The sequence below is a fragment of the Rana temporaria genome, chromosome 5 (genome assembly GCF_905171775.1).
Source record: "Rana temporaria chromosome 5, aRanTem1.1, whole genome shotgun sequence".
Lineage (NCBI taxonomy): Eukaryota > Metazoa > Chordata > Amphibia > Anura > Ranidae > Rana > Rana temporaria.
Window position 1 is genome coordinate 328,749,727 of NC_053493.1, and position 14,665 is coordinate 328,764,391.

At 43.8% G+C, this 14,665-nt stretch overlaps 1 protein-coding gene across 7 annotated transcripts in view; it reads right to left on the minus strand.

Moving 5' to 3' along the window:
* The window catches only part of ASPH (aspartate beta-hydroxylase), a 253,502-nt gene that overhangs the window by 145,751 nt on the left and 93,086 nt on the right, over positions 1 to 14,665 (minus strand). For all 7 annotated transcript variants that reach the window (XM_040354262.1, XM_040354261.1, XM_040354260.1 and 4 more), the window contains 3 exons: positions 3,935 to 4,000; positions 3,060 to 3,116; positions 1,123 to 1,194 (listed from right to left, as the gene is read on the minus strand). In XM_040354262.1, the coding sequence (XP_040210196.1) occupies positions 1,123 to 1,194; positions 3,060 to 3,116; positions 3,935 to 4,000 (195 nt within the window). The remainder of the gene's footprint in view (positions 1 to 1,122; positions 1,195 to 3,059; positions 3,117 to 3,934; positions 4,001 to 14,665) is intronic.

The following is a 14,665-nucleotide window of genomic DNA, read 5'->3' on the forward strand; positions in this document are numbered from 1 at the left end:
AAACATTAGAATATAATGTTCTGGGAAGATGGGCACCATAAGGTGCCGGGACATACTTTTACAGCATTACTATATGGGGCCTGTGTACCATCCGCCTGTTTTAAAAGGTAGGATTTAGGGCTGGCCATACATTATACAATTTTCCTTTAGATTTACCAAAATCATAATATTTGGTCAAACCTAAAAACTTTCAATTTGCATGCAATCAGACAGGCCCTTGTACTCTATTAGTTGTAGGCAAATCTAAAAGGAAATTGAACAAGAAAAAATTGTATATTGTATGACCAGCTTAAAGCGGAGGTTCACCCTCAAAATGAACTTTCCAGCAACGGAAGTAAATCCATCAATTTAACAGTTTGAAAAAGCAGTTACATCCCTGGCATGCCGGGAATGCTAACTGTCACATTGGTTGTGCTCTCAACTAAACTATCAAACCATCCAATGGCTGGTGTCATAACTGATCACATGTGCAGCATCATGGCAGTTGAAGATTGAACAAAGGCCAAGACGTGCCTTAGCAGCCGTCAATCAACTCCTCTTCGCTTAGAAACGCCCATTCCCCGCTCGGAGCCGGAAAACAAGGGCTCATATAACGATAAGTACAAGAAAAAAAAAAAAAAACACACACACAGCATACTGCAGATGTTAGCAGTATGCTACAGCTAATGTCAAAAAGTGGATTTTTGGGTGAACCTCCGCTTTTAGTCATCAAAAGGCATCTGTAAGATATACAGATATAGACATAACTTAAATTTTTCTAGACTTGATTTTTTTTTTTCCCCATGCATCCTGGGTGATAAATATCAAGGACGTCATATGACGGCTTGGGGGCGAGAAGTGGTTAAGGGAGTGGATCTAATACTTAACTGGTGAGGAGTTTCAAGGTACAGTGCTTTGAGGTTAGGGGGTTTGTAGGTAGTTGTAGAAGTGGGCGAGATAATATTAATGTATATAGGACTTATTTTTCCAACAGAACCAGCAGCTAACCTCAAGAGTTAATCTATATTTTATCTAACTGAATGAAAATGTGATGTACAGCGACAGTATAACCACTGTATAAGTAAATAAATAAACTGCAAAAAAGTGTTTTATAAATTATTTTATCTTTCAAGAACAGCTTACCAGGCTCTGCATTCAGCGATTTGTGAACACTGGGCTCCAAGGCATCTTCCAAGTTAAATTCATTCTCATCATCTAAAGAAAACATTTAGATTATATGAATGTCTTTATTTAGGTCCAACAGGGCCATGCATAATATATAAATTATTATATAAACAGACATACATAAAACATAGAAATCTAGGAACTGCAAAATACAAAAGGTTACCAGTAATAAAACCTATGGCTTTATGAGTGAAAAACTTATATAGCGCAACACATGCGAACTGAATCGCCTCTGGGCGTTGTATCCATTCCATGAGTAAAACTTTTAGACCTCAGAAGAGATGGGTTTTAATCTTTCTTCTGAAGGCCAAGTGGTTCAACTCCAAATCGGATGGCGGTTGGTAGAGCGTTCCACAGTCTAGGTCCTTGGACTGCAAATCTTCGATCTCCTTTGGACTTGTATCTGGCTTTGGGTATCTGGAGTAGATTTTGGTTGGTGGATCGCAGAACGCGATTGGGGTTGTGAGCTTTTAGTTTTTCGCATAGATATTGGGGGGCGTTTCCTTGAACACACTTCTGCGTCAAACAGAGTGCCTTGAAAGTGATTGTCTTACTGGCAACCAATGAAGGGATCTCAGTGAAGGTGAGATTGATTCCCATGTTTTTTTGCCGGTCACTAATCGTGCGGCCGTATTTTGAACGACTTGCAGACGAGCGATTTGGTATTTGGGGAGTCCGAGATAAAGGGCATTTGCATAGTCTAGTTTGGAGTTGATAATTGTTCCCACCACGACTGCTATGTCTTATTTCGGGATAAAGGGGGTGAGTCTGCGTAGTAGGCGCAGCAGATGGTGCGATCCGCTGACTACTGACCCTATTTGTGCATCCATTGTCATGTAGGTGTCGAAAATTACTCAGACTTTTGACTTCGGTGCTAGGGGTGATGGTTTTACCCAGAATGGGCGGGGGTGTCCATGTCGCAGGATGATTTTTTCGGTTGGCGTGAAACAGGAGAAGTTCTGTTTTCGAACCGTTGAGTTTAAGACCACTGTCATCCAGTTTTCTATCAAAGTAAAGCATTTTTCTAGTCTGAGAAATCCTTTTTGTTGCAGATCTAGGGTTTTATCCAAACCCACCTCGGGGAAAAAAAAAAAAAAAAAAAGGAGTAGACTAATCGGCTTTATTATATATATATATATATATATATATATATATATATATATATATATATATATATATATATATATATATACACACACACATACACACACACACACACACACACACATATATATATACACACACACACACATACATACATACATACATACATACATACATACACATACACATATATATACACACACACACACACACACACACAATATTAGGTCTAGTGACCCTTAGCCAGACTACTATACTCTGGTCTCACTCCCGAAGAGTAAATTCTGAATGGCTGCATGTAGCCTGCTCTACTGAAACCCCATCTAGTTCCTACAACTTTTCTGCCTATTGTGTGCAAGGAGCACAAGCAGAGCAGCATCTGCAATCACAAGAAAATGAACAACAAGTGAAATAAATTGGGTATGGCAAAACCCCCTGAAAAGTTCTGTTAAGCCATTAAATCAAACAGTGGCATTGCTATGGGGGTGCGGGGATGCGGACTGCACCCGGGTGAGACCACCAAGTAGGAAGTAATATCCAACCACAATGGTATCACCCTTATCTGTGACAGCTCACGGATTGGCACGCTGGCACCCACCACATCATTTACATGGGGCTGGTTTGGGGCTCGAACTGTGACTGTGTGTTGCCAGACAGAAAGTAGCCTGCCCAACACCCTGCAGGTAACTGTGGCAGGCTCGACAGGAGAGGAGCCGATGGGGGGATGACACCATGTTTTTCCGCACCAGATGACACCACCAACATCAAAAACAGAAAAAATGTATACTTACAATCGTCAGGCTGACGTGGTTCATGATCATCCAAAGCATCCTCCAAGTCAAGGATATCTGAAAGGAAAACAGTTTCTAAAATAAACTAAAAATAGAACAAGTATTTTCTGGGCACAAGCATATAGTAATAAGTAGAAACACCAATTGGGAAATGGAGGAGCCCAAGGGGTCCCTCTTCTGATAAGAAAACGTGACCACCCTACAAAAATATGTTAGGCCTGTTAGAAGCTTTCAGGCATTCCATGTGAAAAAAAATCTGCGTCAGGGAGACACATGTAACGCCCACAGTAATAAATTAATGTACATGGGTACATATCATGCTTGTGGCAGCTAGGACACGATTACCTGAATACACAAAAAGCCATGTCCAGGGGTTTACACACATGCATGTATATTAAATGCCGGCATGTGGCAATATAAACCCATGTGTAGCTATATTAATGCCGGCATGTGGCAATATAAACCCATGTGTAGCTATATTAATGCCGGCATGGCTTATGCCCATGTGTAGCTAGCGTGTGCTATCCAGACTTCCAGACCTAGAAATACTCCTGCAAGTTATTCTGAATGCCTAAAAGCATCCAAGTGCATGAGGCCTTATACTATAATAAACCACAAATGAAGATACCGATAATGAACCAAGCCCTTTATAAAAGATTCAGTGCTGCATGCCTGAAAGTCAAATCCATTTTAGACACTGAAACAGGTTTAGCAATGTGCTTGCGAATGGGAATCCTAAAACCTGGAAAGAACTGGCTTTATAATCCAGTACAAAGAATTAATAACAAAAATCTCATCTCTTATGTAAAAAGACAATGCTTTTCATGCATCCATAACTTTAATAAAACCAGCATTACAGTTTTATAAACGCTTACCTTCATCTTGCAAATCTAACTCTAGGTCACCATCCACAACATCTTCGAGGTCTTGATCACTTAGATCTATAATAAAATCGGAGACAGTGTGCAATATTCTTATTGCCATTCAAAGCAAATGTCATTTACATTAAACTAATGTACAAGAATAAGATCACAGCCTTCTCTATCAACTGCAATAAGGCATACATTATCTATAGTAATCCTCTAATTGAGACGCATACTCTGCAAACTGTGCACGGCATAATGTAAGCCAGAACCCCCATATGTCTATTATAGACTGCCGAGGGGACTCAGAACGACTCTGATACTTCCTTTTGAACACAGCGGGGCTAAATCATTTTTTCATTTTTGATGCTGCGAAAAATCCACCGCTGACCTCGGAATGTTTGTGTAGTACTTAAATAAACGAAAGGGGTATTAAATCAAAAAAATTATATTGCAGCTTACCAGTCACGATTTGTAGCCCAGACCGAGAGACAGAGCCTTGGTGCTGAGAGCTGGTAGTGAACGCATTCTCAGCACAAACTGCCGCCAACTAGCAACGCATGTGTGGCATGTGGGTGTTAAAGCCCACCCTTTAGCCACCACACATAAAGTGTCATATGGTCATAAAGGGGTTAAAGAGGTTCTCTTGTTCCCCATCTGGGTTTTGGGAGGCTTCCTGGCTAGGATGTGGTGAAAAGTCAGGCTCTGAGGTTTAATACAGTTAGGTACTGACAGTGACGACAGACCGTGTTTAACCATTTGACCTCTGGAAGATGTACCCTCCTTCATGACTAGGCCAATTGTGCAGTAGTGCGACACAATACCCAAATAAAATGCATGTCCTTTTTTCCCCCACAAATAGAGCTTTCTTTTGGTGGCATTTAATCACCACTGCGTTTTATAATTTGTTTTGCACTATAAACAAAAAATTGCCTTAAAAAAACCCCACCGAAAAACAAAATTCTCTTTTCGTCCATGGACGAACACAGCTCCTTAAAGCGGGGGTTCACCCCCAAAAAAAAATTTTTTAACATTACATTCAGCTGAGTTGTCATAATGACAAATCGGCTGTTTTTTTTATTTTATCCCCGTACATACCGTATTTTCACCGCCGCTTCCGGGTATGTCTTCTGCGGGACTGGGCGTTCCTAATTGGTTGACAGGCTTCCGACCATCGCATACTGCGCGTCACGAGTTGCCGAAAGAAGCCGAACGTCGGTGCGCAGGCGCCGTATAGAGCAGACTCGCAGACCGGCTTCTTTCGGCAACTCGTGACGCGCTGTATGCGACGGTCGGAAGCCCGTCAATAAATTAGGAACGCCCAGTCCCGCAGAAGACATACCCGGAAGCGGCGGTGAAAATACGGTATGTACCGGGATAAAAAAAAAAAAAAAAGCCGATTGTCATTATGACAACTCGGCTGAATGTAATGTTAAAATTTTTTTTTTTGGGGTGAACCCCTGCTTTAAATCTTGCCTTGTGGGTTATGTTCCTGTTCTATAGGAGAGGACTAGGCAGAACATGTTAGATATTTAAATACATGTGTTACTTTAAACAGAGTTGAACAGCCCCCCCCCCCCCCAGGGGGCAGTCCCTCCAGACATAACCCTCCGGCTCTGCAGTCAGCAGCTCAGGTTTTTTCTGTCTAGTTGAGGAGGACCTGGCTCCCTTTGGTCTCAGGGTCCTGAGGAAATTTATTATTTACATTTTTATGATTTTATCAACTGCCGGCTGGGTGACAGGCTGGATAATATAGATCCTTGTAGTCCCCCCGGTCCGGCCATTGAGCGTGAGCAGTCCTTAGCTACTCTGTAACCCCTTTTTGTCCTTCCCTTGCGGGGCTTGCTGCGACCGGGGTATACCTCTGTGGGTCTCCAGGTCCCGGTTATGGTCTGTGTGGGGGTGTCCAGGCCCGCTCTGTGGGGGGGGGGGGGGGGGGGGTGGTCTTTAGTGGGAAGCCTCCACCGCAGCCTTCTCGTCCACATCACTGTATTTGGGCGCCATTTTGGTAGCGCCGGCGCCATTTTTCTGTGGCCTGTGCTTATTATTGAATTTCCCTTTGGTGGCCATTTTGCAACAGTCAGTAGAGGAGCATCCTCCAGAGTGCGCAAGGCTGGCTGACCAATTGGTACAGGGCCTTGTGTATGTCTGATGCCACTCTGGATGCAGCCCCCTTGATTTCCAGAGCCTCTGTATCTGCGGTGGTATTGCGCCGCCTGATTTGGCTGAAATGCTGGTCCGCTGACCAAGCATAAAAAAAAAAGCTCTGGCAGATCTGCATTTCAAAAGGTGGGGGGCTCTTTGGTACCTCGCTGGACGACATTAAGGATGTCACTGGAGGTAAGAGCACACTTCTCCCTCAGTCCTCTAAGGGGAAGGAGCCATGCTGTAAGCCGGGACCTTCTTTTTCTACGCAGAAGCAGTATTTTGGTCAGTCAGGGCCTGCGGGCAGATCCTCTTAGACTGACAAAAGGTCCAGCTGGGGGACAGAAGCGTCCCTGGGTGCTTAAGTCAAACAAGCCGGCTAACAAGACTACTACCGCATGTTTTGCCCCCGCCCGGTGGGGAGATGACTTTGCGGGTTTGCAGATCGGTGGACCTCCTTGCTCGCCGACCTGTGGGTCTGCGAGGTGGTCACTTCTGGGTACAAGTTAGAGTTTCTTTCCTATCCGCCAAACAGATTTTTTCCCTCAAATCTTCCTCTTTCCCCCGACTCTGACTGCCTTACTGGGGGCAGTACAATAAATTACTGAGGTCCATGGTAATTATGCCTGTGCCACTTTCAGGGATTTTACTCGATTCTGTTTGTGGTCCCAAAGAAGGACAGAGTCTGTCCGATCTTGGATCTCAAGGCCCTCAACTTTGTAAGGGTTCGAAAGTTCCAGATGGAATCATTGCTATCGTGGGCTACCTAGATGATCTTCTGAGAGCTGCTTCTGGCTCAGAATTAGAGGACGTGTCTATAGCCAGTCAGAGCCTCCGGGAATTTGGTTGGGTGCTGAACATTCAGAAGTCAGTCTTGGTACCGACTCAGCGTCTGGAGTACCTAGGATTAATTCTGGACTCCTCAGAGGCGAAAGTCTTCCTTCCGCTCCAGTCGGCGGTGAAAATGTTAACATTCCGTAAATGGTCGTCTCTCCGATTTTGCATGCGTGTTCTGGGCCTTATGGTAGCCTCCTCCGAGGCAGTACCGTATGCCCAATTCCACACTCAAGTCTTGCAGAAGGAGATCCTGTCCAACTTCAAGCGATCAGGCTCTGCCTCTCCTCGTGGTTGCAGAGGCTACAAGGACGTCCAATCAGGATCCAGTCGGACGCCGCCACGACAGTGGCTTATGTCAACCATCAGGGGGGAACACAGAGCTCAGCTGCGGCGTCGGAGGTCGCTCACATCATGTGGTGGGCGGAAAGGAGCATGCCGGCTCCGTCGGCCTTCTCGACTCAATCGCAAGGTGTCGAGGTTCGTGGCCAGGTCCAGAGTTCCCTGGGCAAATGTGGGAGGACCTTCCGTCTCAAGGTCCCATACTTCATCCTCATTTACAGTCATTGGCTTTAACGGCATGGTTATTGAAAGCCAGGTACTAAAAGGACCGAGGTCTGTTGGATTCGGTCATCTCAACCATGCTGAGGGTGCGAAAGTCATCTTCTCTGAAGATCTACCATCGCACTTGGAAGACCTACATCTCTATGTGCGAAGAGATGGAGTGGCGTCCATGGGCATATTCGACAACCAGCAGTGTTGCCAACCGTCCATATTTTAACGGACAGTTCATAAAAACGGGCACTTTTTTCCCCCGTTCGTAAATGTCCGTGGTTGCGGGAATGTTCCAGTAAAAATAGCCGAGATTGGTTCGGCTAAGAAATGCACATGGAGATTGGAGGCAGGGGGTGATGGTGGCTGCGGTGGCACCGCAGAGGGGGATGGAGGCAGGGGGCAATGAAGGCAGGAGGTGTTGGTGGCACCACAGAGGGGGATGGTGGCACCGCAGAGGGTGGGGGATGGAGACAGGGGTTGTTGGCGGCACCGCAGAGGGGGATGGAGGCAGGGGAAGATGGAGGCAGGGGGTGATTGGAGGTAGGAGCCTGGGGGAGATTGGAGGCACCGCAGAGGGAAGTAAAGGCAGGGGTGTTGGTGGCGGAGGGGGATGGAGGCAGGGGGTGATGCGACTAAATAATTTGCCCTTATTATAAAATCGAAAATAACAAAAATGTTTTTTTACCTTAATATCTACCTTAAAATCACATTGTCATTTGCCTAGCGTACTTATTTGTAGCCTAAATACTGAAATTTGCACCTAAAAATGTAATTTAATGTAATTTAGCGATTAATTAATCGCTAATTAATCGCTAAAATTAATTTTGTGAAATGCCAGTAAAAACGTGGCTGCGCTAGTAAATTTCGGGTGTCGTGCCAGTAAATTTTAATCTGGTAGGTTGGCAACACGGATTTCCAGGGTCCTGCTGTTTTTGCAGCGAGGAGTGGATCAGAAACTTGCCTTAAGCACTATTAAGGAACAGATTTCAGCCTTGGCTGCTTTCTTTCAATGACCCTTGGCGACCCATTCACTAGTGGGTACGTTTGTGCAGGGGGGTTCGACATGTGATTTCCCAAATTAGACCACCGCTTCCTCCATGGGATTTGAATCTGGTGCTCTCGGCTCTTCAGGAGCCTCCTTTTGAGAAAATCTGAGAGATTTCTCTCCTGATCTCAGAAGGTGGCCTTTCTAGTGCCCATTACATCTGTCAGACGAGTTTCTGAGTTGGCGGCCTCGTCTTGCAAGTCACCTTACTCCATAAGGATAAGGCGGTGCTACGCCCGCAGCCTTCTTTTCTTCCGAAGGTGGTTTCAGCTTTTCACCTAAATGAGGACATTGTACTTCCTTCTTTGTGTCCTCGGCCGTTGCATCCCAAAGAGGCTGCGTTACATACCTTAGACGTGGTACGTGCCTTGCGGGTGTACCTGTCCAATACAGCTCCATTCCGGAAGTCCGTCTCACTGTTTGTATCAGTGTCTGGTCCACAAAAGGGCCTGGTGGTCTCATCGGCCACCATTTCTCGGTGGATCAGGCAGACCGTCATCCAATCCTACACCCTTAAGGGGGGGGGTTTTCCTGGCGGCTCAAGGTCCTGTCCTCCCTTCTCCTGCCCTTGCAGAGCGGGGATCTTCCCGTGTCAGGGAGCCAAATTGCCCGGGATGCAGTAACAATGTCCTGCCTCCTATGATAGACAGCACACTGATCCAATGCCGGAACATTGAATTAATGTGACGTGATTACAGGAGGCGGGACATGGTTACTGCGCCCAGGGCAATTCAAATCCAGCTCCGTGACACAGCAGAAGATTGCCGCTCTGATCTGGGCACAGGCAGTCTCTGACCGTCTCCTGTATCATGTCTGCTAGAGGTGCACCAAATGGAAATTTTGCTAATACTATTAGCAGGGTGCTTAAGAGATTGCAGACAGTGTTGACGCTGTCAGGGAGCCAAGGGGACCCTATATCATATATACTGGACCTGCCCCAAGATCGTGCCATTTTGGACAGACACACAGTTATTGCTGACCCGTCTCATGGGGGTATTGGTCCCCAGGACCAAGATATTTTTTACTAGGGGTGTCACCTCTGCAAATCCCAAAGTGCTCCAAAAAAATTACTTAGACATGTTTTGAGGGCTGCGAGGAGCCTGGTTGCTCTCCACTGGAAGCGACAATACCATCCCTCACAGAAGGATCTGTACTCATGGACAAAGGATATAGAGCGGATGGAAAAAATGACAGCCAGGCTGCAGGATAGACTGGAGATACATGATAAGGTCTGGGAGGAATGGCACCGTCGTTAAGATCCTCCCTGAGCTAGCGGCCGATCCCGCCCCCCCTCTCTCTCTTCGTTGTATTCCTTTTTACTGTGAATTTGACTAGTTTTCAGCAGACTGTGTTTGTGGTCTAGCGATTTATATGTGGAGTTAGTAAGCTCTCCCTGCAGTCTGCTTTGTGAAGTACTGTATCCTCAAATGCACTGTTTTTGTTGCTGCTATGCTGAAGTTGTTTTCTATTTATTGTACCACAATGCTGACCTGTTTAATCAAAATTGTTATTTGAAAAAAAAAAAAAAAAAAAAAAAAAAGAAGATTGCAGACATGATACAAGAGATGGTTAGAGACTGTGGACTGCATTTTTCTTGAGCTTTTCTTGCACTATAAAGGTGCAAATAATGGCCAACAATAAATTCATATTCATTTAAATTGATGATAATAATTAAGTCAAATATAATACAATTATATATAAAAAAGAAATTGTTTTTAAAAAAAAAAATGCAATTTTTGGTTTTCCGCAAAGTGCATTCTACATTTTCGGCACCAAAATCTCCATTCGGTGTACCCCTAATAAAAAAAAATAATTTCTTCATAAAATTTAGGTCAATATGTATTCTGCTTAATATTTTAGGGGAAAAAAAAAATCAATCATTGTAGATTGATTGGTTTGCGCAAAAGTTAAAGAATCTACAAACTGATATTTGTATTTATTTATGGCTGGTAGCACAACTGATCACATATGCAGCACAATGGAAATTGCAGAACACACAGAGGAAAAGATGGCAGCTACATTGGCTGTAAAGAATAGGAGGGTTTAGTTCTGCTTTAAGGATTAAAAAAAAAAAAACGAAACAAATAGCAACTTCATTCACTCTTCACCAGTCAGAACCATCCGAGATGATTGCTACTCGGTACTACACTTAGATGGCTCTAACTTTTTATACAAGCCTGCATGTTCAACTCTTGAGCAAGTTAGGCTTAGCACAATTATTGTTCAAGCTCGATACATCTCAAACAAACTGCACCACGCAGGTACGGTAAATTTCTGCACTGCAGCTGGGTCTCCACTCATTACAGAGCACTTAAACTATTTATGTAATGAACATTCAGCTTTGCTTGTCTCAAGACTATTCTGACTCAGCCCCCTCCATAGGCACTCATTCAGCAGTACAATACATCCAACCATTGATCTAAATTGTAAATCAATCCCTACGGCATGCTTGATGCCAATTAAAGGCGATTAGGTTTTAGTGTTTGCCAACCAGACAAGAGCACATGTAGTGCTTGAAATAAAAGCAATGGATATATAGAACAGCTCCTAGTATGACAGTATGAATGCAGCCTCAAGTCTGACAAACTTCTCAGAAGTGGTTCAATGTCGGAGATGTGCGCTATGGTAATGTACATTGCAAAAATGTCTCTCTCTCGCACACTAATTACATATACACACACAAAAACTTGGGGACCTAAAAGTTCCACTTCACAGATCTAGTGTTTTGCTTTACCACATGCTATGGGGTCATTTGTGTGCCCAGCCTATTGCATTAGGGTGTGCACCCCAAAGCTCAAACGCACATGCAGTCTCTGCAGCCTCAACTGCACTGGACAGTGAATGCATAGGGTAGTGCTTTGTGCTGAGATGCTACCTGTTCATTCACAAACTAAAGCATAGTAATCATTTACTATGCTTTGGTTATGAATAAACACAGTGCGTGTGTTTACAGTGTTCATTTAGAAAAGGAAGGGGCAGGCAAATGACATTTACTAGCCCCTTTCCTCTCTGAATTCTGAAAAATCCCCCATAGCAACTGGGGACAGAAGAGGAGCGAAGCCAGCAGCACTGCTAGGATAAAAAAAAAAAAGTGCAACACGGGGTGAGACCTGGGCAGTAAGGGCAATCCACACATAGTGATCAGGGTGTGCCCAGGAACACCCCCCTGCACACGCCTATGTATGGTGTAAACAACCTCTACTAGTCTTAATTAGGAGTTAAATTAGGGACCATTTTAGCATTCACAAGATATTGTTTTGTGGGCTGTGACTAAACTAACTGCAAGGATTCAACTTGTGTGTCTACATAGGCCACAGAACTGGAGTATGAGGCACCAAGACAATACTAAAGGCGAGGATTAAACCTACAGTTGCCACAAAAAAGTATGTGAACCCTTTTAGAATGATATGGCTTTCTGCACAAATTGGTCATAAAATGTGATCTGATCATCTAAGTCACAACAATAGACAATCACAGTCTGCTTAAGCTAATAACATACAAAGAATAAAATGTTACCATGTTTTTATTAAACACACCATGTAAACATTCGCAGTGCAGGTGGAAAAGTATGTGAAAAGTATGTGCCTAGTGTGAATGATGCCTCGCACAAAAGAGCTCTCAGATGACCCACGATTAAGAATTGTTGACTTGCATAAAGCTGGAAAGGGTTATAAAAGTATCTCCAAAAGCCTTGCTGTTCATCGGTCCACGGTAAGACAAATTGTCTATAAATGGAGAAAGTTCAGCACTGCTGCTTTTCCCCCCTAGGAGTGTCCGTCCTGTAAAGATGACTGCAAGAGCACAGAGTAGACTGCTCAATGAGGTGAAGAAGAATCCTAGAGTGTCAGCTAAAGACTTACAAAAGTCTCTGGCATATGCCAACATCCCTGTTAGCGAATCTATGATACGTAAAACACTAAACAAGAATGTATTTCATGGGAGGATACCACAGAGGAAGCCACTGCTGTCCAAAAAAAAAAAACATTGCTGCACATTTACAGTTTGCACAAGAGCACCTGGATGTTCCACAGCAGTACTGGCAAAATATTCTGTGGACAGATGAAACCAAAGTTGAGTTTTTTGGAAGAAACACACAACACTGTGTGGAGAAAAAGAGGCATAGCACACGAACATCAAAACCTCATCCCAACTGTGAAGTATGGTGGTGGGGGCATCGTGGTTTGGGGCTGTATTGCTGTGTCAGGGCCTGGACGGATTGCCATCATCACAGGAAAAACGAATTCCCAAGTTTATCAAGACATTTTGCAGGAGAACTTAAGGCCATCTGTCCACCAGCTGAAGCTCAACAGAAGATGGGCGTTGCAACAGGACAATGACCCAAACATAGAAGTAAATCAACAGAATGGCTTAAACAGAAGAAAATACGCCTTCTGGAGTGGCCCAGAGTCCTGACCTCAACCTGATTAAGATGCTGTGGTATGACCTCAAGAAAGCGATTCACACCAGACATCCCAAGAATATTGCTGAAATGAAACAGTTCTGTAAAGAGGAATGGTCAAGAATTACTCCTGGCCGTTGTCCACGTCTGATCTGCAACTACAGGAAACGTTTGGTTGAAGTTATTGCTGCCAAAGGAGGTTCAACCAGTTATTAAATCTAAGGGTTCACATACTTTTTCCACCTGCACTGTGAATGTTTACATGGTGTGTTCAATAAAAACATGGTAACATTACATTTTTTGTGCGTTATTAGTTGGAGCAGACTAATTGTCTATTGCTGCGACTTAGATGAAGATCAGATCACATTTTATGACCAATTTGTGCAGAAATCCATATCATTCCAAAAGGGTTCACATATTTTTTGTGGCAACTGTATGTTGTGCCTCATACTACTGTGCGGTATCCTGAGGAAATACTACAGGCAAGGATTTAACCCATGTATCTACATAGTGCTGCATACGTCTGTTCAGCGGCCTGAGGCAATACAAATGGTGGGGTTTCAACCTATGGATCTACATAGTGCCTCATACTCCTGTTCTGCTGCCCGAGATAATACTAAGGGCGAGGATGTAGTGCCTTATACAACTGTGCAGTAGACTTAGGAAATACTATGGGTGAGGATTCAACCCATGTATCTACATAGTGCTGCATACTTCTGCTCTGTGGCCGCCATACCAAGGGTGAGGGTTTTAACCTATGTATCTAAATGGCGACTCATACTCCGGGGTTGAGTGGGCTGTGGTAACACTCAGGGTGAGGATTCCACCTATGCCTCATACTCCAGTTCAGTGGTCTGTGGCAATACCAAGGGTGATGTTTCAACCTATGGATCTACAAAGTGACTTATACTAGTGTTGAGCGAGGATGGGGATTCAACCTGTGCATCCACGTAGTGCCTCATACTCTTGAGATTATCACTAGATCCTACTAACAGAGCATCTGATGGCTTTCCCACCGGCTTACAGTGCTCACAAAAAATATTCTTTGAATAGCATATACCCTTCACAGAAATAATGTATGAAAGTGCCACAGACATGATGTCACTGCCATTGAGGTCAAGAACTGATGGTTTCTGACAAAACTTTTTCTAAAAATAGGGACATCGGTATAAATACAGTATATGCACTACTGCCAATATCAGCAGGTTTGTGACAAGGTGTTCCCAAAGGATGGTTGTTAATTGGTCAGATCCTTCATCCACCATCTGAGAATCCTTAGGCTAGGCACATTTTCTGTGTAGTAACTAGAAAGTTTTTCTACTGCGCAGGGCAAAATTTTTTTTAAAGTCTGTTACAAATTTTCATCTGTGATTTAAACTGGACGGAGCTCACAAAATAACCAGCTGCAGAAATCTGAGCAGTCAGGAACTGTACAGACAATTGTAGTCTGTACTTACCTATTGACATCTTTGAGGTTTATTTTGTTTTTCAATAAAACAAACATTAAAAATGTGTGTGTCGGAAATCCAAAGATGAATTGGGAAGTTATATTGATCGATTTTTGTAAAAGCCATAATCAGGTTGGTGTAGAAACAGGCTGACTTTTTTTGTCAAAGATGTTTTTTTTATGTCAGAATAACAGATTTTTTTTGTGTTTGCGCACCCATTGTGCATAATGCTCAACATCAGTGAGACAACTCAATTGTTCTAATTCTATTGACATTTGATATGCAACGTATTGTTCAGTGTACCAGCTATTCCTCAC